This window comes from Girardinichthys multiradiatus, chromosome 5 (assembly GCF_021462225.1).
Source record: "Girardinichthys multiradiatus isolate DD_20200921_A chromosome 5, DD_fGirMul_XY1, whole genome shotgun sequence".
NCBI classification, from domain to species: domain Eukaryota; kingdom Metazoa; phylum Chordata; class Actinopteri; order Cyprinodontiformes; family Goodeidae; genus Girardinichthys; species Girardinichthys multiradiatus.
The window spans coordinates 10,276,702-10,297,811 of NC_061798.1; the positions used below are offsets into that span (position 1 = coordinate 10,276,702).

The 21,110-nt window shown below is 40.4% G+C and overlaps 2 protein-coding genes across 2 annotated transcripts; both read left to right on the forward strand.

Moving 5' to 3' along the window:
* The first annotated feature begins 3,194 nt into the window (after window positions 1-3,194).
* LOC124869111 (transcription factor Sox-10-like) lies at window positions 3,195-7,396 on the forward strand. Its single transcript, XM_047366847.1, has 4 exons — window positions 3,195-3,297; window positions 3,598-4,261; window positions 4,550-4,824; window positions 5,296-7,396. Exons 2-4 carry the CDS (start codon window positions 3,819-3,821, stop codon window positions 6,078-6,080), a joined length of 1,503 nt encoding a protein of 500 aa, XP_047222803.1. The 5' UTR covers window positions 3,195-3,297; window positions 3,598-3,818; the 3' UTR covers window positions 6,081-7,396.
* Window positions 7,397-10,025: 2,629 nt separating this feature from the next.
* rnaseh2a (ribonuclease H2, subunit A) lies at window positions 10,026-15,445 on the forward strand. The gene is made up of 9 exons (XM_047364650.1): window positions 10,026-10,162; window positions 10,428-10,563; window positions 12,483-12,554; window positions 12,732-12,858; window positions 12,947-13,034; window positions 13,308-13,445; window positions 14,389-14,476; window positions 14,632-14,755; window positions 15,124-15,445. The coding sequence occupies exons 2-9, from the start codon at window positions 10,437-10,439 to the stop codon at window positions 15,275-15,277; spliced, it is 918 nt and encodes a 305-aa protein (XP_047220606.1). The 5' UTR covers window positions 10,026-10,162; window positions 10,428-10,436; the 3' UTR covers window positions 15,278-15,445.
* The last annotated feature ends 5,665 nt before the right edge of the window (window positions 15,446-21,110 follow it).

Genomic DNA, 21,110 nt, shown 5'->3' on the forward strand with positions numbered 1-21,110 from the left:
AACAGAAAACAAAACTGCACAAAAACGTGCATATTTCAAACACTTTACTGCAAAAACAACCCGACAAAAACGAAACAAAACTAAAAGCACAACTCACTGCACAAGCCTCAGAGGCCTAACGCAGAATCCATGTGCCGCTGAATTTTAGCCGGTGGGGTGCAGCAAGTAAGGTGTCCCCCCCATACACACACACACACACACACTCCCACACCTCCCCTCCACCAGCATCTTCCTCAAGCCCAAGCGCCATCATCAGCACCTCCGAGGCCCAAATCCAGATGAGTACATATTAGCGGGGAAAGTGTCGCAGCGGGAGAAAAGGAGAGATCCATGCGTCCCAGTCTGCCGCCGACTATTTTCTCTGTGTGCGCCACTTGTGTCTTGGACATAAGGGAGAAATACGCACACATCGCTCTCTGTTATCATTTTTTTCCCATGTTTGCAGCACAAAACTGCTTTTTGTTCCCCCATTTTTTTCATTTACGAGGGTTAATGGATAGAGGCTTGGGCGTTTGATCACATGGCTACAATTCACCTGAGATGGAGACAAAGAGAGCAAAGAGAAGGAGCGGGGAGAGAGAGGGAGAAAACTGAGAGCCGGGCTCTACATAAGAAGCAAACGGACACACAGGGGTCATTGTTGCTATCGTTTGGTGACAGTGTATGTGTGTGTGTACGTGTGTGTGTCTTTTATACGCTCATCAGATGCTGCTTCCCATCAGGCCACGCTTTAACGGTTTATCACGGCCTGCAGGAGCGTACAAATGGTCCATCACGTGCTGACACGCAGCAACGAAGAGAACTGTGCAAATGCTGAATTTACAAGAAGTTTTAAAAAGAAAGTATTAAGGCACAAACTCTTCAGGCCACTACATCTTCTGGATCAATAAACAGATTTAAACAACAAACAGGTGCGCAAACTGTTCCACTGTTTTTTAACCTCACCTATAGCTGATCACACATCTTTCTCCTAATGTCAGAAATGAACTCAAGATAAAAAAAAAAAAAGGATTTTTAGATTGCCTTGTATAGCTTGCAGATGAAAATGAAAAATGAACAACAGAGTATCTAACAAGATGACAACCGAGACTTAACTGTCGAATTTGGCAGAAATGAATCAAAACGTGTTTCGATGGATTTTATGTAGGGGTATCAGAGTAAAGAGAGACCTGAATACAAATCCATGTCAGACTTTTTTTTATTATTGTTTGCACCCCCCCCCCCCCCACCCCCCACCCAAAAAAAACACGGTAGGCTATTCTTATCTCTCCAGTTCACCACTATGTACCACTTTGTCTTGGTTCATCACATAACATCGCAATAAACACATCGCTTGCGACTCTAAGGTGTCAGAATGTGGCAAGGTACTGTAGAATACATCCAGACACACAAAATGTAAAGCTATTTTAATACGGTTAAAACGTTTCCACGTTTCAATAACGAGTTGTTTACAAAGGTAAAGTTGACCTCAGATTTAAACTAGTTTTTCAGATCATTGCGCAAAATGAACAATTCACTGTATCACCATTTCTTTCACTGGATTGTATTTAGGGTCATCAGAGTAAAGTAAACCTTGTAGATCTGTATTTGTAAAGAAAATGGGAAACAGTACATCACGTCCTTCCATTTCAAATTCTAAAGTTTGTGGTTTTAAAGTGAACAAAGTGAAAATAAAGATATTGTAAAAATGTAAACGTACGTATTTGAATCAATGATAATACGTTCAATTAGGTCTACGCTAGAGGCAATGACTCACATATTATTTAGAAATTTAAAAAAAGAAATGTATTAATCCTGAGGTACAAACTGGAGTTTGTACCCCAGGATTAATCACCAGTGAGTCAAAACAAACGACTGACTGATGATTAATCCTGAGGTACAAACTGGTAGAGAGAGAGTACAGAAATCTATGTTGGTGTTAAAATACTCATTATTTTATAATGTTATACAACATAAACCTTAAACAATGAGAGTAAAGAATTTGTTCAGAAAAATCTGGAATGGGTTGGAGATCATTTTAACAGCACATAGCTGCGTTAACAACCAGATGACAGTTTTAGATGCAGTAAAATAACACCACTGAGGATTTTAAACCATGATAATGTCTTGTAAGAGGCTTATAAATGGACGCAGAAACCAAGTTTGAGTCACTTTTCTTCTCCTAAACAACTAACTTTCCGAACTAATTTGGCTTCCATTACCTCTGTTTCAAGACACACTCCACCAGATTTTTTTCGGGGTATGTTAGGGGGTTAGGTAAAGGGGGGTTAGGTTAGGTAAAAAAAATTGAACGTCATCACTGCTAGATTTTTATTTGCGAAATAAAAGCACATTTGGTTGCTCCATTACCTGTTAGAAATTGTGTTTCAGTGTGTTTTATTAATGTTATCAGGATAAATGGTGATGAATACAAATGCATGCCAGACTTTTCACATTTTTATTTGTAAAAGAAAAGTAAAACTTTTTTTTTTTTTTTTTCCAGATCGACGTGTAACATAAGGGAGCTATATTCATTATCAACTTGTATTTTATTTAAGGGGCATCACAGTAAAACGGGGCTAAAGATAAATGCACGCCAACATTTTTAGATTTGCATTTATAAAAAAAAGGAAAACCTTGTATGTTTTAAGTTTTCCAGATCAATGCGGGACATTTGGGAAATAACTTCACGATATCAAAATGTGTTTCACTGGATTTGAGGGAATAAGAATGAAAGGGGCTGGAAATTTCTGGAAAAACATGTAAACTTTTTCAACTTTTCCAGACCGGCAGATTTAGGAGCTCTATGCGCTGTATCAAAAAAGATTTTACTAATTCGGTTGGCCTACTACATTTTTAAAAGTCACGATTGATTTTTCTTTTCTGGAAGGGAACCACATTGAGCAATAACTCAAGCCACGATTGTTTATTTCTTTGAACCAACAAAGCCGGCCTTCTCCTTCCTCTAAATGGCCGCACTGTACACTCATCTAAACCACTCCAAGGTAAAAACCTCACCTCTCCTCTGCTGCAAATCCAACAGTGATGGGCAGTGGGCTCTGATACGTGCTGCAGTTCACCGATCCAGTAGAAACGCAATTAGATAACCAATCAGAGTGCGGCAATGTGCCCTGAGGGGCGGGGTTTGACCGTGTACTGGAATGCTGTCTCTTTGGGAATGTTTTCCACTTTCAATCACTTTTTTTTCCTCCCAGTCCTTCTCACAAGGCGCTCTTTAAGCTCCGCTGTTGCCACACAGAGCAGCCATTCATCGGCTCTGCAGTCAGCCACACACACCACCACCGGACATCTAAATTGGTAGGTTATGTAATTTTATAATGCAACATTTTGGACATAAATGATAGCGATATTTATGTATAGCCTATAATAGTCATTTACACTGAAAGAGATATGGTCTTCATTTAGATTTTATTTAAAATTGAATTGGAATTTTTGTATCATCATTTACGAGAGATGTAGTTTTTCACATGTTATAATTGGTTGAAGTAAGCTAGAGCGACTTTCCAGAGCTTTTATAACATTTATTTCAGATCCGTATTAAGGATTAAACTTTTCTCTCTTTTTTTTTTTTTTTTTTTTTTTTTTTGTCTCATTTAGCTGCTATTTCTAAACAAAAAGAAGAACCCGACGGTGAAAAAGGATATTTTGGCTCATAATTATGGCCTTTCCCAAGAAGAGTCAGAAGTAATCCTTAATTGGAGACACCATCAACTTTTTTACGAGTTAATAACATTTTATAAAATCGATTGGCCTTTATTTAAACCTTACTATTGTATTAGAGGTGTTTTTGTCAGACAATATTAATAATAATAGAAACAATGTCGGGAGAGGAGCACAGCCTGTCAGAGTCAGAGCTGAGTCCCGTGGGGTCAGACGACGGCCACTCGCTGTCGCCGAGTCAACCCGGGGCGCCACCAGGCCCGGACTCCCCACTGAGCGGCCCGCCGCAGCAGCTCACAGCGCTCTGCGTGGCGGATGCGGGCAGCGAGGACGGGACCAGAGCGAGGGCCAAGTCGGAGGAGGAGGACGATCGCTTCCCGATCGGGATCAGAGAGGCGGTCAGCCAGGTGCTGGACGGATACGACTGGACGCTCGTGCCAATGCCGGTGCGCGTGAACAACGGGAACAAGGCGAAGCCCCACGTGAAGAGGCCAATGAACGCGTTCATGGTGTGGGCGCAAGCTGCGAGGAGGAAGCTGGCTGACCAGTACCCCCACTTGCACAACGCGGAGCTCAGCAAGACCCTGGGCAAGCTGTGGAGGTTCGTATAAGCGGAGCAGCAAAACCCTGCTGTAATTCATTTATTACGATTCAGATGCTAATGCAAAAGTAAAAGGATGATGCGCTTAAACCTGGGACACTGAACGTAACCTACCAACAGTCAGCAAGCTATTTTTATTTTACGTCACAAATAATAATAATATCAATAAGACATCCATATTTTGAATTGTTACATTTAACAGCTGTAGAAGTAGTAGTTGTAGAAATACTCCATAACCTCTTAACAAACCTATAGGATTTAATCTGTCCTTGCTTTTCTCGCCCACAGACTGCTAAACGAGAATGACAAGAGGCCATTCATCGAGGAGGCAGAGAGGCTGAGAAAACAGCACAAGAAGGACTACCCAGACTACAAGTATCAGCCCCGGAGACGCAAAAATGGCAAACTGACGACGGCCAGTGAGTCTGACAGCCAGGGGGAAGGGGAGGCCAGCCACTCCCAGTCCCACTACAAGACCCTACATCTGGATCACAATGGTGGGGCTGGATCTCCCCTGGGTGACCTGCATCACCACCACCATCACCATCACCATCATCCCGCAGGTGTGTATACTAAGCCTGGTATACTAAGCCAAGACATGTCATTAAAATTGGGTTTTCTTCTTTCAAGAGATAAATGGTAAATCAAAACCCTCCAAACAACGAATATTGAGGGTAATCTCTTGAATTGCTATTTAGGGTCAAGTACAATATGTTAAAAATGTGACTTTTTTGGACCATATTTTCCAGTCAAAATTAACCTTGTTTAGACAATTTGATTCAACTACCTTTCAACCTTATTTGAATCTTAGTTGATGTCTTTATGTAGTGCCTTCACACTTCATTTTTCAGACACATATGCACTTTAGATTGAAGTTATCTAAACAGAATGAACTCATCTCAACTCTTTCCAATGTCACGCACCTATTTGAGCTATAGTTTTAAAAATTTGCTTAGCAAAAATACAGAAAAACAACAATAAACGAGTTACAAAAGTTCACCTGACAATGTTTGTCTGTCTACACTGTTGTCTAGGTCAGGGTCACAGCCCACCCACACCCCCCACCACCCCAAAGACAGAGCTTCAGTCTGGGAAACTGTCAGATGCCAAAAGAGAGGGTGGAACGGGAGCGGGCGGAGGATCTGGGGGTTCCAGGAGCGCCCTTGGAGTGGGAGCTGAGGGGGCATCTGGTGGTCCTTCATCATCAAACACCAAACCCCACATTGACTTCGGTACCATGGACATTGGTGAAATCAGCCACGAGGTGATGTCCAACATTGAGCCATTTGACGTCAATGAGTTCGACCAGTACCTCCCACCAAATGGGCACCCACAGAGCAGTGCTGGGGCCCCATCGGCAAGCTCCTCTGCCTCGTCCTATGCCTATGCCCTGGCTGCTGCCAGTGGGCATTCGGCTTGGCTCTCTAAACAGCAGCAGCCTCAGGCCTCCCCTTCGTCCTCTGATCCATCAAAGGCCCCCATCAAGAGCGAATCCACGACCGCTAGCCACTATGCCGAGGCTTCATCCTCCCCCTCCTCAGGTACCCACGTCACCTACACCCCGCTCAGCCTCCCTCACTACGGCTCTGCTTTCCCCTCGCTGGCTTCCAGGGCTCAGTTTGAGTACGGAGACCACCAGGCTCCAGGGGCATACTACGCCCATTCCAGCCAGGCTCCAGGGCTATATTCAGCATTCTCCTATATGGGCCCCACACAGAGGCCTCTGTACACTACCATAGGAGACCCCTCCAGCGTGGCGCCCTCTCACAGCCCTACACACTGGGAGCAGCCTGTTTATACCACGCTCACAAGACCTTGAGGCAGAGCAGCTGAGCAGTGGGAAATATGGGAAGTGTGTGAGTGAATCTATTTTATCCAAGGGCAAATGTGGGAGTGTATTCGTGTATCTGTGCCATACTAGGTGTTCCTCTTTTGTTTTTTAGCCAACACAATGAAAAGCGTCCACAAGATCTAACATGAGACAGACACAAACTCATGCAGAATAAACTGCGAATCATGGGCCAACAGCCAATCAAAAACACGTCAACCCTAACAAACGTGTGCCATCCTATTTTCTTTTTCAATTTGTCATGTACAGCACTTGTATATACATTACAAGCAGTAGTAGCGTGAGAACTGGGATTGGACCAGTGTTGGATTAAAGATTGACTCTGACTACCACCACAGGTGATGGGCTTTTAGACTGACATAATCTGATTTTATTAACCAAACTAAACATTTATGTGGTGTTTTTGTGTTCATGCAAGTAGTACGTTTATTTTCATCACTGGTGTAACTATCTTGACTGGTCTGCACCACAGCTATGAAGGAAATAACAAGAAGAAGCGTGTTCTGTTTGATTTGAGATGTTCCCTGAGGTTGTTTTTTCATGGCCAAAAATGGACAGCTGAAACATTTTTTTTTTTTTTTGCTACTGTTGTTGTTGAAGTTCTGTAGATAGCTCAGCCTGTATTTCTTCCTTTAGATCTATTTCGCTGAACTAAATAAGCATGTATAATGGGGAAAAAAAAGGAAAAAGACAGGGAAAGAGAGCTCTTAAAGATGTAGTATTTTAATATGTGGCTCCTTGGAGATTTACCTCAGTTCTGTTTGCTTTGTGGCGATCACCTGGATTCCTGAACAACAAAAGTAAAGCATTTTGTTGAGTTTTAATTGACAAACACTTTGATGATTTATCCAACACCTGTGTTAAGATCTAGAAGTCTTAACCAAATCTTTTGGGGGTAACTAGCCAGCTCTGGGTATTACTTTAGGATTAGAATCACATGTACCAGGCTCTACATGTAGGCCAAAACTATGCATTTACCTTCAGTTTATGCCTTTGCAGTCCTCTTCCTCTTTACCAACCTGAAATAACAGTCATTACCACAAGTTTGCCTTAATTACTTGACTCAAATGTTTTATACTGACCCTTTTGGCATGTAGTTGTTTTTATTTGTAAGTAATAATACATCGTGTGTCACATCTTTGCTTCTTCCATTTTGTATAATTCCGGTTAGTTTTGTAAAGTGTTTGGTATACACTCACTCGAGTATTTTTGCTTCCTTACAAAAAAAGCAATGTTGAAATATTATTGTCATGTATTAAATTGATTTATTTATAAAAAAAAAAAAATACCTGCGTGTGAGACTTATTCAGTGCATTGAGCATGTGAAGGGTGAAAAAGTAAATAAATAAGATGGTGCTGACGTGTTAACTGTAACAACAACACAATCAGAGCCCCACCAACCTAAGCTGTTTACTGTGTTTGTGTGTGTGGTGTGAGGCTAAAATTGACTACTAATTCCCCACATTTAATCGGCTGGGGACTGTGTGTTACTAAGGGGGACAAAGGAAGCCTTTCACTCACCCAAAGGGATGGATAGTGTGTGAGAGGGAAAGAGAGAGAGAAGGAGGGAGGGTGCAAGGAGCCAGAGGCAAAGCCAATTTCAGCTCAGGAACCGGTGCACACTTGGACTTTTGTGCGTGGCTTTTCCTCTCACCCTGCCCTGTCCTTTCCACCTGAGGCTCCCTCCCTGCTTCCTCACTCAGCTGCAGTTTAAACTCATTGGGAGGGCATCCAAAATTCAAATGTCAAGTTGAGTGCTGGGACTTTGTTTCAGGGCCAATATATGCTCAAAACTTTACCTGAAAGTTAAAGCACTTTTGAAATAAGATATGGAATTATGCTGCAAAAATATTTTTAGCACTTGAACGTTTCCACATTTGGTAACACTACAGCCACTAATCTTAGCATTGTGGAGATTATTTATAATCCATCACAGAGTTGCGCATAATTAGTGGAAGGATAGTTATAGATGGTTTCCAAATAAATCTGAAAAGTGTGGCATTCATTTGTTTTCAGTTCCCCTGAGACAACATTTTGCAGAACCTCATTTTACGGCAGTTATAGTTCCAGCTCTTTTGGGAGATGTATGAGCTTTGCACATTTAAACCAACTTTTCTGTCTATTCATATTTTGAAACAGCTCAAACCCAGTCACATTGGATGAGTGCATCTGTTTTAGACTCATACATAGATTCTTAACTGTATTTAGGTCTGGACCATGTCTGGGTCATTCCACCACATGGATATGACAATTCCATTGTAGCTCTGGCTGTATGTTTAGGGTCACTGCTCTACAAAAAAGATAATCCTTCGACACAGTCTTGTCTTCTGTAGACCCTAACAGGTTTTCCTCCAGGATTGCCTTTTTTTTTCTTTTTTCCTTTTGCTTTTTTCCACCAGTATTTGTAACCCTATCTATCATCAGCCTTTTAACTCTGACCAGACTTCCTGTCCATGCTGTAGGAAAGCATTCCCAAAGCATGCTACTGCTACCTCCATATTTCAGATTGGGAAGGGTTTGACCAGAGCACCTCCGTCCACCTGTATGCTATTTCCATGGCTGGTGGCAATCTTCAAATGTGATTTTTTTATGGCTTGCTTTCAACAATTACTTTCTTGCCTTTTGTATAATAAAGACAGAATTTGTCGCATGCATTGCTAAATGTCGCCTTGTCGACCTGTTTCCACCTGAGCTGTGGTTTTCTGCAGTACTTCCAGAGTTACAATAGGCATCCTAGTCCCTTCTATTTTTAATGTTCTCCTTGTGCGGCCTGTCAGTTTAGATGAATGGAGATTTCTTGATAGATTTGCAGTAGTGCTACATTCTTTCCATTTGCTCCATGAGATGTTCAGAGCTTGGGATAGTGGTTAATAACCTAACCCTGCCTTAAACTTTTCCACAACTTAATCTCTGACCTTTCTAATGTATTCTTTAGACTTCTCTAACCAAGCACCTCAGCCTTCACCAAACAGCTGAGATAAAATTACACAGCTGGACTCTGGAGTCACTAGATTACTTCAGAAGGCAGTTGTGGACTAGGCTTTCTTTAAGTGTATCAGCGTAAAGAGGAATCAATAAGCCACACCTTTAAATTTTAATTTTTCCACTTCTTGAGACAAGGAAGGGATATTATTGCAAGGCTCTGTAAGAATATGAGACAAATTAGATGCAAATTAGTACAATTACAAATGAAGTACATTTGACTGATCTAGTAATAGCTCTATGTTTTATAGAGAACATGTTGATTTTTTTTCCTTTTATATCAAGATTGGGTCTAAGTTTAGACGTCAATGACAATAAATCTCACGTTCATGTAGATTAGCAACAAATGCCCTCTGAGAAGCAAGAGGCAACAAGTTATTTAGCAAACAAAAAATTATCTAGCCGAGGCACAGGACTGAATTGGACTGATCTAAAGAACAGAAGGTCCAGATTTAAATTAAAAAGAGGGAACAAGTAAGTTAACGGTCACTAAAATTATATAACAATATAAAATTTAACAGTGCAAAAAGATTACAAAACATTTTGCAAAACTCCATAAATTGTAACATTTGCAAAAGATAAGATGGGACATGAGCAAAATAAAGGTCGGAGATGAGGTTGATTTGAAAACAAAACAGAAGCTTCTTAAACTTATTTTGAGCAGAAACAGGAATGATTTTAAGCTGAAGAACTTTCCCAGTTTTAATTGCTCAAAATGTGACTAATTGAAATAATACTGCAAGATTTTTTTTTCTTTGAGGATCAAAACAGGTGAAATTGTGCAATTGCCCTCGCTTTAATGTTATCAGTTTTTGATCAGTATTCTCCATTATAAAGTTTTTGAAAAGAAAATCATTACTGGATTGCGTCCTGAAAAAGGTTAAGTTCTCATAGTAATCGATTCAAATTTAGGGACGCGGTTTTGAACCAAGGATGAGCGCGAGTGCACCTCCAGTCCAGGTGGTGGCGGTACCCTTCCTTAAAATTTAAAATAGGGGCGCGAAACCTGAAGGGGAAAGAAGCAAAGTAGAGGAGAAGTTGAGAGAGGATCCTTATCGCCGTCTGAACAGGTCAGGGTTGCTTGTTTGTAGTTGGTATATTGTGTGTCCTATAAAAAACGAGGGAACTAATAGTTTATCTACAGTCCTTCAGGAAATGTTGAGCAGTATGTAGCATTAAGCTAACCGTATAGTTTGTATGTAGCAGCGGCAATGCAGGATGAAACCAAATAATCCCTTTGTGTTGAAATGTGAAACTTCACCATGGCTTCCATTAGGTCACAATCACGTAAACATCATAGTAAACTTTTGAATTTAACGATGGGGGTCATTTCAGCCGGCAGACATGGACCTGAAGCAGTTTGAAGCGGACAACTGTGGCAGCTGCAGACTGGCCTCTCTGATCCCTGATGTGTGCAGGGCGGAGGACTGCTGCCTGGGAGTGGATGAGGCAGGCAGAGGTCCTGTGCTCGGTACGTTACCGGTTTTACCGTTCATCTGTTTGTACAGAAAAAAAAAAAGATAGATATTAGCAAATATCTTAACATTAAAGCATTCAAAGCCAGAGTTAATTAGCAGTTACTGATCCTAGTTGAGCTTTTGGTTAAATACGCATATATGATATTGATAAAGAGTTAAAATTAAAAACGAAACAGAGAATCATTGAAACTCAACAGTGTCATTGACAACACAAATATACTTCAACCAATAAGAAAATGTTAACCTTTTATGGCATCAAAGCCGATCCTTCTTTAGAAACGGGGTCAGTTCCCCCTGGATGATCCACTAGTTATTTTTTCATACATTGTAAGTGGAACCACAAGGTCGCTGAGCACTTAAGAAACCACAACATGTAAGTATATAAAAAAGCTTTTTTATAATTTAATGTTAATCATATTGACTTAACATAATTGATGTTATCTGGAGGATTTCCTGTCCAAGATATTACCTAATCATATATCATCCTCAGTGGCTTAATTGTTGTAGACTCTGGTTGTGGCAGGAGGTTACACAGATCCTATTGATTAATATTGCAGTGATTATATCAGTTAAGAAAAATGGATACATCTTCTTTGTCAGTTTTGCTTCCAACCTTCCCTGTGGCCTTTAGTATCTTGGACACTGTCGTCTCTGTTAGCTGTGGGCTGCTATTGCTGCTATTACCAGTCCTTTACAGTATTCTTTATTTTTGTTTTTTTATTTGACCCTTATTTATACAGAATATATCTCATTGAGAAATAAATTCTTATTTTCAGGAGAGACCTGTTCCAACATTTTATAAAATCATTAACAATGCAATACAAAACAGCAGTACAAGTGCACTAAAATACAGCGTCAAAGTGTTTTGGGTAATAAAAAAAAAAACACAAAGCCATGATTAAGAACAAAATATATTTTACCTGCATATTAAATTGATCCAGAGAAACAGACAAGTTTCAGTTCGTTTCAGGGATTATTCTGGGTTAACGGTGCCGGGTGAGAGAACGCTGTTTGGACTGAGGGAACACAGAGAGCAATGATATCCTGCGATCAGAGGCCATGGCTGGTGTGTTTGGTTGAAAAATAAGATAAATATGAAGGCAACAAACCTAGAATTGATTTATAGATCGAGTTGTACCCATGGAAAACTACGTGTATGGAAAGAGGTGACCATTTAACTAAAGAATACACAGTGCAGTGATAGGTGAGATATTTACATCCAGTTATAAACCTTAGTGCTTTGTGATAAGCCGATTCTAATGACTGAAGAGAATGCGGCATTCATGTATAAAATGTCCCCATAGCCTAAAAAAGGCAGGAAGGTGGCAGCAACCAGATGCCACCTTCCTTGCATTAAAAGAAAAACATGACCCGTTTCTATTAAAGAAACCTAGATTTAGTCTTTTAAAAAAAAAAAAAAGCAAGATTCCAGACATGAGCGTTATATGTTACATTTTCATCAGGCACAAAAGCCAGATATTTGTAGGAAGACACAAGCTCAATGTTGTGCAGATTTAAATTGCGATTGGGAGATTTTTGCGAACCAAATAAATGCAAAGGTGTTTTGTCAGCATACATCTGGTAACCTGCACTAAGATTTCATACTGAAAACATGATCTCTTGTCTCTTTACACTGAGGCACTGCTGATTGCTTGCAATAAATGAATAAAACCCACTCTAAGGCCATATCCTGGAACCATTCAAGTATCATAATATGTGAATATCATGGTTTAAAGTTCCGGATGCCCGTTTTAAATCCAGAAACTACTGCTTTGAGTACTTCTCTGAATCAGTGATGATTTGATCTCTTCAATTATTTCAGTTAAGAAGTAATTAGCATTCTGGCTATCCTAAAAAATATACACAATTTCTTTGCAGTATGCATACTTACAGAGTTGTTTTTCTGATTCAGGACCCATGGTGTATGGGATATGTTTTTGTCCTGTTTCTAAAAAGGAGGAGCTGAAGGACCTGAAAGTAGCCGGTAAGTCCCTTTTTTTTTTCCCCACAAGAACTGATATGGATGTTCTATTCGTTTAAACTACCCTTATCTGCTTCATTCTTTGTCAAACGCACAACCTTCTTTAAATGAACAGACATGATCTGAAGCACTTCATCTTTTGAGCCTTGGTAAATAAAATGTGTCTCGGTCATGTGTTAGATTCAAAGACCCTAACTGAGGCTGAAAGAGAGAATCTGTTCCAAAACCTGGACCAAGCAAAAAGCTACGTTGGCTGGGCCCTGCAGATCCTTTCTCCCAACATGATCTCCACCAGCATGTTGCAAAGGTAGCGCAGACTGAGGTCTCATCTGTGCCCTCCTGTGATTGTAATTAATGCACACACGCACTGACATCGTCTTTAATTTTGCTTTAAGGATGAAATACAACCTGAATGCTCTTTCACATGATACAGCCATTGATCTGATACAGTATGCCTTGGACAGTGGAGTACAACTCAAAGAGGTATGTGAACACGTCACTAAACAATGTAATTTGCTTTGGCTTTAACGTCAGCTTTAACCTGCACCATGATGCTTCATCGTGTGGAGCAGGAATTCAGAAATGCCTTTGCCAAACACACTTGACTTTTTTCCACAGATGTTGAACAGGTTGAGCCTTTGCTGCCGTATCATGTCTGAAATGAGCCACAGATTCTGTTCATTTAGATGTAACTTGTCATTTTCTACTCCATATCACCTCCTCTTTGCTGTATTTAATACCTCCGATGCTCCCCAGGTGTACGTGGACACAGTCGGCCCAGCAGAGAAGTATGAGGTGAAGCTCTCCCAACGGTTCCCTGGTATCAAGGTTACTGTGAGGCCTAAAGCCGACTCCCTCTTCCCTGTTGTCAGTGCTGCCAGCATCTGTGCTAAGGTTAGCCAGCCAATAAGGATTGCTTTCTTCCCTCTTGTTGATCATCTTCCTTCCTATTACTAGAGTGTGTTTGGCCTAATCTGACATGTTTTTATCGTGCTTTCTTGAAACCCTCAATCTCTCCTAGGTTCTGTACTTCCATACGAGCCACAGCATGCATTTAAGGTTGGGACAATCATTTTTTAAACAGTTAAGCCTTCCCAAATAAAGAAATACACATAGTATACGATATAGCCGCCTTCCTAGACATGCTTCTGGTGTTGTGTAAATACACTCGTCGTCTTGCAATCGGAAAGTTGTGGGTTCGATTCCAGCCTCCTGTCACAAACTGATGTGCCCCTGTGCAAGGCACTTTAACCCCATATAGCCTACCAATCTGTGCATCGGTGTATGTGTTTGAGGATGGGGGAATGTGGCTCTATTGTAAAGCACTTTGAGGGGTCAGATTGAATAGAAAGGTGTATAAATTTAGTGTATTTGCTATTTAGTTCGAAGAGTTTGCTCGCAGCAGTAAGAACTCTGCAGCTCACTTTGGAGAAGCAGCCAGAGATGTCCATGGTCAACCCACAAACGGTGAACATAACAGTACATTGCCCTCGTCATCTATTGGTAACACAGGATCTCGACAGCTTCCCAGGGTACTGGAGTAGGGTTGGGCAATATGACTTTTTTGGCAGAATGATTTGTAGCTTTTATTGGGTTAACTATTTAAAAATGAGTTATTCTTTATTTTCTTTATTCTGCTTGTGCGTGAAGAAATTACAAGAAATAAAGGGATTACACTTTGTGTAATGAATCTATATAGGGTTCTCTTTCTGAAATGAGTGGTAATAAATATTGACCTTTACATGATATTCTAATGTGTGAAGCTGCATTCAGTCATATTTGTTGCTTGATATTCACCTGTGAGCAGAGACGGTAAGGGTTGTGGTTGTGGTTTCAGGTTGCCAGAGACCGTGTTGTAAAAGGCTGGAAGTTTGCAGAAGACCTGGGGCAGATAGATACAGATTACGGCTCAGGATACCCCAATGGTAGCGACACTCCGCAGTGCTAGTTTCACATGTTTTCAGTGTGCTGCATTGAATGATTTGTTATAAAACACTCCCAAAAAAAGGCCAAAGTGGTTAAACAATTTGAAACTGTTTGCAGATAAACAGATTTTTTTTTTTTTTTTACCTGTTATTAGACCCCAAAACTAAAGAGTGGCTTCTGAAGTACCTGGACCCTGTCTTTGGTTATCCTCAGTTTGTTCGATTCAGCTGGAGCACCGCACAGACCCTCATGGACAGCAAGGCAGTGACTGTACACTGGTAAGAGCCTTTAGATTAGTTAGTGAGAGTAAAAGCTGATTTCTGAACATGTGGGAAAATATTAAGTAAATAATTAGCTTGTCTGGCCTTGGTGAGTTCAGTTTGTGATTGTGTATTCCTTCATTATCTGGCCTGAGAAGTTTTTTTTCTGGCATAAAGATGATTTATGTTTATTCTGTTTTTCTAAAGTGGGGGGATAGAGAACTGTAGGAAGTGTGTTTATGAGCAGCTTTGGGCCTAGTGTGTTTGAAGAGAAAACCACAATTACTTTGATTTACAGATCACACTTAATTTCTGTGGAAATCCTTTGACCTCAGGAGACAAGTTCTAACCACTTGTGAAAAACACTCTCTAAACCGTGTCCCCAGGGACGATGATGAAGAGGATGGGGAGAAGGCGGCAGAGCGGCAGAACAACCGGTCCATGTTGTCTTATTTCAGTGCATCAGCAGAAGCCGATAGAGCCCAGCAGACGCACCGTTTCTTCACTGAGAGGAGGCTGAAGAGTTTAAAGTCACTCTGAAAAGGCATGGGAGGACGTTCATTATATCCTGGACATTAAAATCTCAGTTGAGGAACAAGCAGCGAAGATGCTGACAGAGCATGATAAAACATCTGATTTCCCAACGATCTAAACTGCAGCCTTTATTTATCTTGTTTGTTTTTTTATGAATAAAATTATGTGTACGCATGTGTTTTCTCTGTTCTTGCCAAACTGGCAAATAGTGTTGCAGCTTTTCATTACAATGTTGACCCCTAATGTCAGTAGGACAAATCACAAACTACAGTAACCAGTAGGGCTCCCTAACACACTAGGTTCTGATTGTTTAACATAAAAACATTCTTCCTTTTTTCTTTTCATCTTACAAGGTTTCATAATTTTCATCATCTGCATGCTGTTATTTAGGGCAATCCATAAAAATATTGTATTTACCAGAAAAATTAAAGTTATGTATAACATGATCTAATTATAATTTGAAACGGAAAAAGCAACAATTCTTCCTGGTGCTCCTAAAATATGACAGCTGCTTTTCCTTGGTATAATAAACTGAGCTTGACTGCACTGTTTTATAAATTTGAATGTGCCTACAGGTCCTTCTCAAAATATTAGCATATTGTGATAAAGTTCATTATTTTCCATAATGTCATGATGAAAATTTAACATTCATATATTTTAGATTCATTACACACTAACTGAAATATTTCAGGTCTTTTATTGTCTTAATACGGATGATTGTGGCATACAGCTCATGAAAACCCAAAATTCCTATCTCACAAAATTAGCATATTTCATCCGACCAATAAAAGAAAAGTGTTTTTAATACAAAAAACATCAACCTTCAAATAATCATGTACAGTTATGCACTCAATACTTGGTCGGGAATCCTTTTGCAGAAATGACTGCTTCAATGCGGCGTGGCATGGAGGCAATCAGCCTGTGGCACTGCTGAGGTCTTATGGAGGCCCAGGATGCTTCGATAGCGGCCTTTAGCTCATCCAGAGTGTTGGGTCTTGAGTCTCTCAACGTTCTCTTCACAATATCCCACAGATTCTCTATGGGGTTCAGGTCAGGAGAGTTGGCAGGCCAATTGAGCACAGTGACACCATGGTCAGTAAACCATTTACCAGTGGTTTTGGCACTGTGAGCAGGTGCCAGGTTGTGCTGAAAAATGAAATCTTCATCTCCATAAAGCTTTTCAGCAGATGGAAGCATGAAGTGCTCCAAAATCTCCTGATAGCTAGCTGCATTGACCCTGCCCTTGATAAAACACAGTGGACCAACACCAGCAACTGACACGGCACACCAGACCATCACTGACTGTGGGTACTTGACACTGGACCTCTGGCATTTTGGCATTTCCTTCTCCCCAGTCTTCCTCCAGACTCTGGCACCTTGATTTCCGAATGACATGCAGAATTTGCTTTCATCCGAAAAAAGTACTTTGGACCACTGAGCAACAGTCCAGTGCTGCTTCTCTGTAGCCCAGGTCAGGCGCTTCTGCCGCTGTTTCTGGTTCAAAAGTGGCTTGACCTGGGGAATGCGGCACCTGTAGCCCATTTCCTGCACACGGCTGTGCACGGTGGCTCTGGATGTTTCTACTCCAGACTCAGTCCACTGCTTCCGCAGGTCCCCCAAGGTCTGGAATCGGCCCTTCTCCACAATCTTCCTCAGGGTCCGGTCACCTCTTCTCGTTGTGCAGCGTTTTCTGCCACACTTTTTCCTTCCCACAGACTTCCCACTGAGGTGCCTTGATACAGCACTCTGGGAACAGCCTATTCGTTCAGAAATTTCTTTCTGTGTCTTACCCTCTTGTTTGAGGGTGTCAATAGTGGCCTTCTGGACAGCAGTCAGGTCGGCAGTCTTACCCATGATTGGGGTTTTGAGTGATGAACCAGGCTGGGAGTTTTAAAGGCCTCAGGAATCTATTGCAGGTGTTTAGAGTTAACTCGTTGATTCAGATGATTAGGTTCATAGCTCGTTTAGAGACCCTTTTAATGATATGCTAATTTTGTGAGATAGGAATTTTGGATTTTCATGAGCTGTATGCCAAAATCATCCGTATTAAGACAATAAAATACCTGAAATATTTCAGTTAGTGTGCAATGAATCTAAAATATATGAATGTTAAATTTTCATCATGACATTATGGAAAATAATGAACTTTATCACAATATGCTAATATTTTGAGAAGGACCTGTATATGTCTGGAGTATTCCTGAATAGTCAAGTTGCATATAGTTATGTGTTGGATTTTTGTTTTGTAAAGTTCTTTGAGACATTTCAATTCAATTCAAAGATACTTTATTGATCCCCGAGGGGAAATTAGAATTCCAGTACAACCCATCCAAACATACATCATGACACAAGACATAACTAATTTAAAATTAGATGGTCCAATTTATAATGAATCAGACATTTCTTACTTTGATTTTGATACATAGATTAAGATGAAAATGTAAATTTAGTAGTTTACAAATGCTTATTCCACAGAATATAATTTTTCTACTAAAGCAGCACAACGCATTAATCATTAACTGCACTTAATGATCACACAGGATGTGTATCTTATGTGACTGAGATGCTAAAGCCCATAGATGGTGGTGGGGACATTGTGCATAACAGTGTTGCAATTAAATATTTTCCTGGTATCATGCAGGTTTTTTTTTTTTTGAGTAACACTAATATAACCAGCCAATACGAGGTGATCTCTGTAGGGTAGAGCTGAACGTCTGTTGTTCTGTTAGTAAGATTGATCGGTCCCACGCCGACTCTCCCAAGTTATCAACCTGAAACATTTCCGACGGCCATATTTCTTCCACCTGGGGGAAATGTTAAGTAGCCTTCTTTCAGAGAGCTATCCGGCGGTGCACAGCAACAGGTAGTGGCAGTGTAGTATCATTCTGTGCTCCGTACAGCCTCAGAAAACTTGTGTCATTCCGACACTTCCTCCAGTACCTCATTAGAAGGACTTAATCCTGTAGTGATAGTATTACAGAAAGTGTTGGGCATTTTGAAATTGTAGTTTTTAAAAAACATTTAACCTTGATAGTAGAAACCAGCCCTTGTGTAAAAAACAAAATTTTTAGGAAAATGTTTTCCGATTCATGCACCAAGCCAGAGGCAGCAGTTTACAGTAACATGTAAAGTCAAATGTTAGACACGTTTCTTTTAATCAAATTTTTATCAAATGCACCTTGAGGTTGAGGTGTTCAGATCCAAACAGACCTCATTGATGAACTGCATTTTATCTTTCTTTCTGTTGTTGACGCAGTGACCATTAGAATAAACCCATTTTAACATCTTCACCTTTTACCTGACCTACACATTATGAACAAAATCAACTTTTTCTGCATTTTTACATGTTATGTTTTACAGAATGACAATCTGAGGTAACATTAAGAAGAGGCTTGCTGGTATTACTGCATTCGTTTTCCATCTTTCTGAAATCTGTACCAGTCCAACAGAATATATTTTTGTTTGACGGCTGGAAGTCGAAGGACTCTCTTGTTATCGGTCCTTTCTCGTCCCCCAGAGGTTTCATCTCCTGCTGGCTCCTCAGGCTTTTCATTTGGATGTCCCACCCAAACTTGCAACCTTACATTATGGTACAGCAACACAAGACAGCTGACTAGAAGAACCCGATTACATCAGTCCAGGTCTTTTAGTTTTCGTGAAGCTTTCGTCTGGACTCCTGGATCCTCTTCCCACAGTTCATAGCTAAGGTAGTGACAGCAAACGAAGACAGGATCACAATCGAAGTCCCCACAAAGTGAGATGAGGCCCTTCTGGGGGCTGCTTGCATGACTCTCCTGGGAAAGGATGCTCTGTCAAAATCTGCCCTGGCGTTCAGCGTCTGGGCTGCAGGATCCATGTTTAGAGATGGTGGCCAGGTGAAAGAAAACTGAAGCTGAGGTCAGAAGCTCAGAGCCTGCTGCAGCCTTAGCAGGAAATGTTTGGATCTCTCTGTACTGACCGGTCTGTTTTAGGTCTGGATTGGATGTGTATAATCTGGTACCTCCCTCGATCCCTTTTTGTGCGTCCGTTTATAACCTTCTGAGGCTGCTCCTCTCAGAAGCCTGGCTTCCTGCTACGTCAGTAGGATCAGAAATAGTTAGCCTAATTGCCTACAGTTGGCTAAGCTGGTTATCTATCTCAGCTTAGTAGTGAGTAATGTAATGCTGTTAGATCATCCTGCAATTGTCACCAAGTTGGCAAACTTTGCACTGTATCAAGTAGGAGCAATTTTTAACAAGGACAGCATAATAACAGCAAACTAAAGTTCACACCTTTTGTCTCTAATAATAAAATAAAGACCTTTATACTACACTAATAAAATTAATTCGCTGACACATTCTTTAATAGTAACATAACAGTGAACGTAAAATTTAAATATCTCAGAAACAGTAGCAAAAGGTTGTACTTTTCCATGTATTATCACGTGTAACTAATGCACCACGAGTCATTTTAATAGCAGCCAGGACTTTGTGACCATCCACCATCTTCTGTGCTTTAATCCGCACTGGTTTAAAGATGTATACACCTGTGCAAGGTGAACGTGGGAACATGCCACACAGGTTCTTCTTTACAATGCAAACTGTGTTCAGGGTTCTTTGCTTATCATTGAGATGGATATAAAAGTGTAAAAATCTGTTAATGGACATTTCAGCCTTTGACCCCTCAAAAAAATGCGATAAAAGTGCATATACTGTTTACACTCTATATTTATTTATGAAATATAGTGTGAAATAATTATATGTATTTTTTAAATGAATTTACTTTAAAAAAACGACATTTGATTATTTAATTTAATTCCATATTATTTAATTATTTAATGAGAGATTTCATGGTACATTTATTTATTTCATGGGACCTTCACTAATGTTTATTTTCGTGATAAATTTATTTAATTTGTCACATTTGACCCTCTATACACCTCAGCGGTCACATCATGGTGATTCTCAAAATCATCTCTAGACCCCACACTTGGTGTCTCGTGATCAACAAAAACGCCTAGCTGTTAACCTAACTGTTGTATGTTAAGGGTTGTTTTCCTGCTGGAAGTGAGTCTTAAGTCTTTTTCAGCCTCTTACAGGTTTTCTTCCATAACTGTCCTCTATTTAGCTCTGCCAATATTCTCATGACCTCTGACCAGCTATTCTGTCCCTACTGGAGGAAAGCAGCATCTGCCATCACTACAATTCACTGTGGTGGTGCTGTGTTCAGGTATTTAGTTGTCCTCCACACATAGGGTTTTCCACGTAGTCCAAAACATCTAGTTTTTTTCCTCTAACTAGAGTACATTCTCCCACATGTTTGCTGTGTCCTCTACATGGCTTGTGGCAAATTGGAAAACTTGTTGTGGCTTTTTTTTTTCAACACTGGCTTTTTTCTTGTCACTCAGCCTCAAAGGCCAGATTAGCGGAGCACATGACTAATAGGTGTCGTGCTCTACATTTAACTCTCACTCACTTAAAACTGTGCACATATATTTATATTATATTGTAGATATGTTTATACTGTTTAATTTGTATTGTATTGCACCGACTACGCCAAAACAAATTCCTTGTATGTCCAAAAAACGTACTTGGCAATAAAGCTTTTCTGATTCTGATTTTGTTGACAGATTTTGCAGCTCCTACAGAGTAACCATGTCTCCTTTGCTAATTAATGCTCCCCTTGCCTGGCCCGTCAGTATAGGTGGACAAATTATAGAATTATAAACTTCTGAGGCCTTAATAGAACAGCTGCATTTATATTGAGGTTATATTACACACCAGGGGACTTTATTTGCAAATTTCAGGGCTAGTAGTTGAGCTGGATTTGTATTTAGGTGTCAGAACACAAGTGGCTGAAG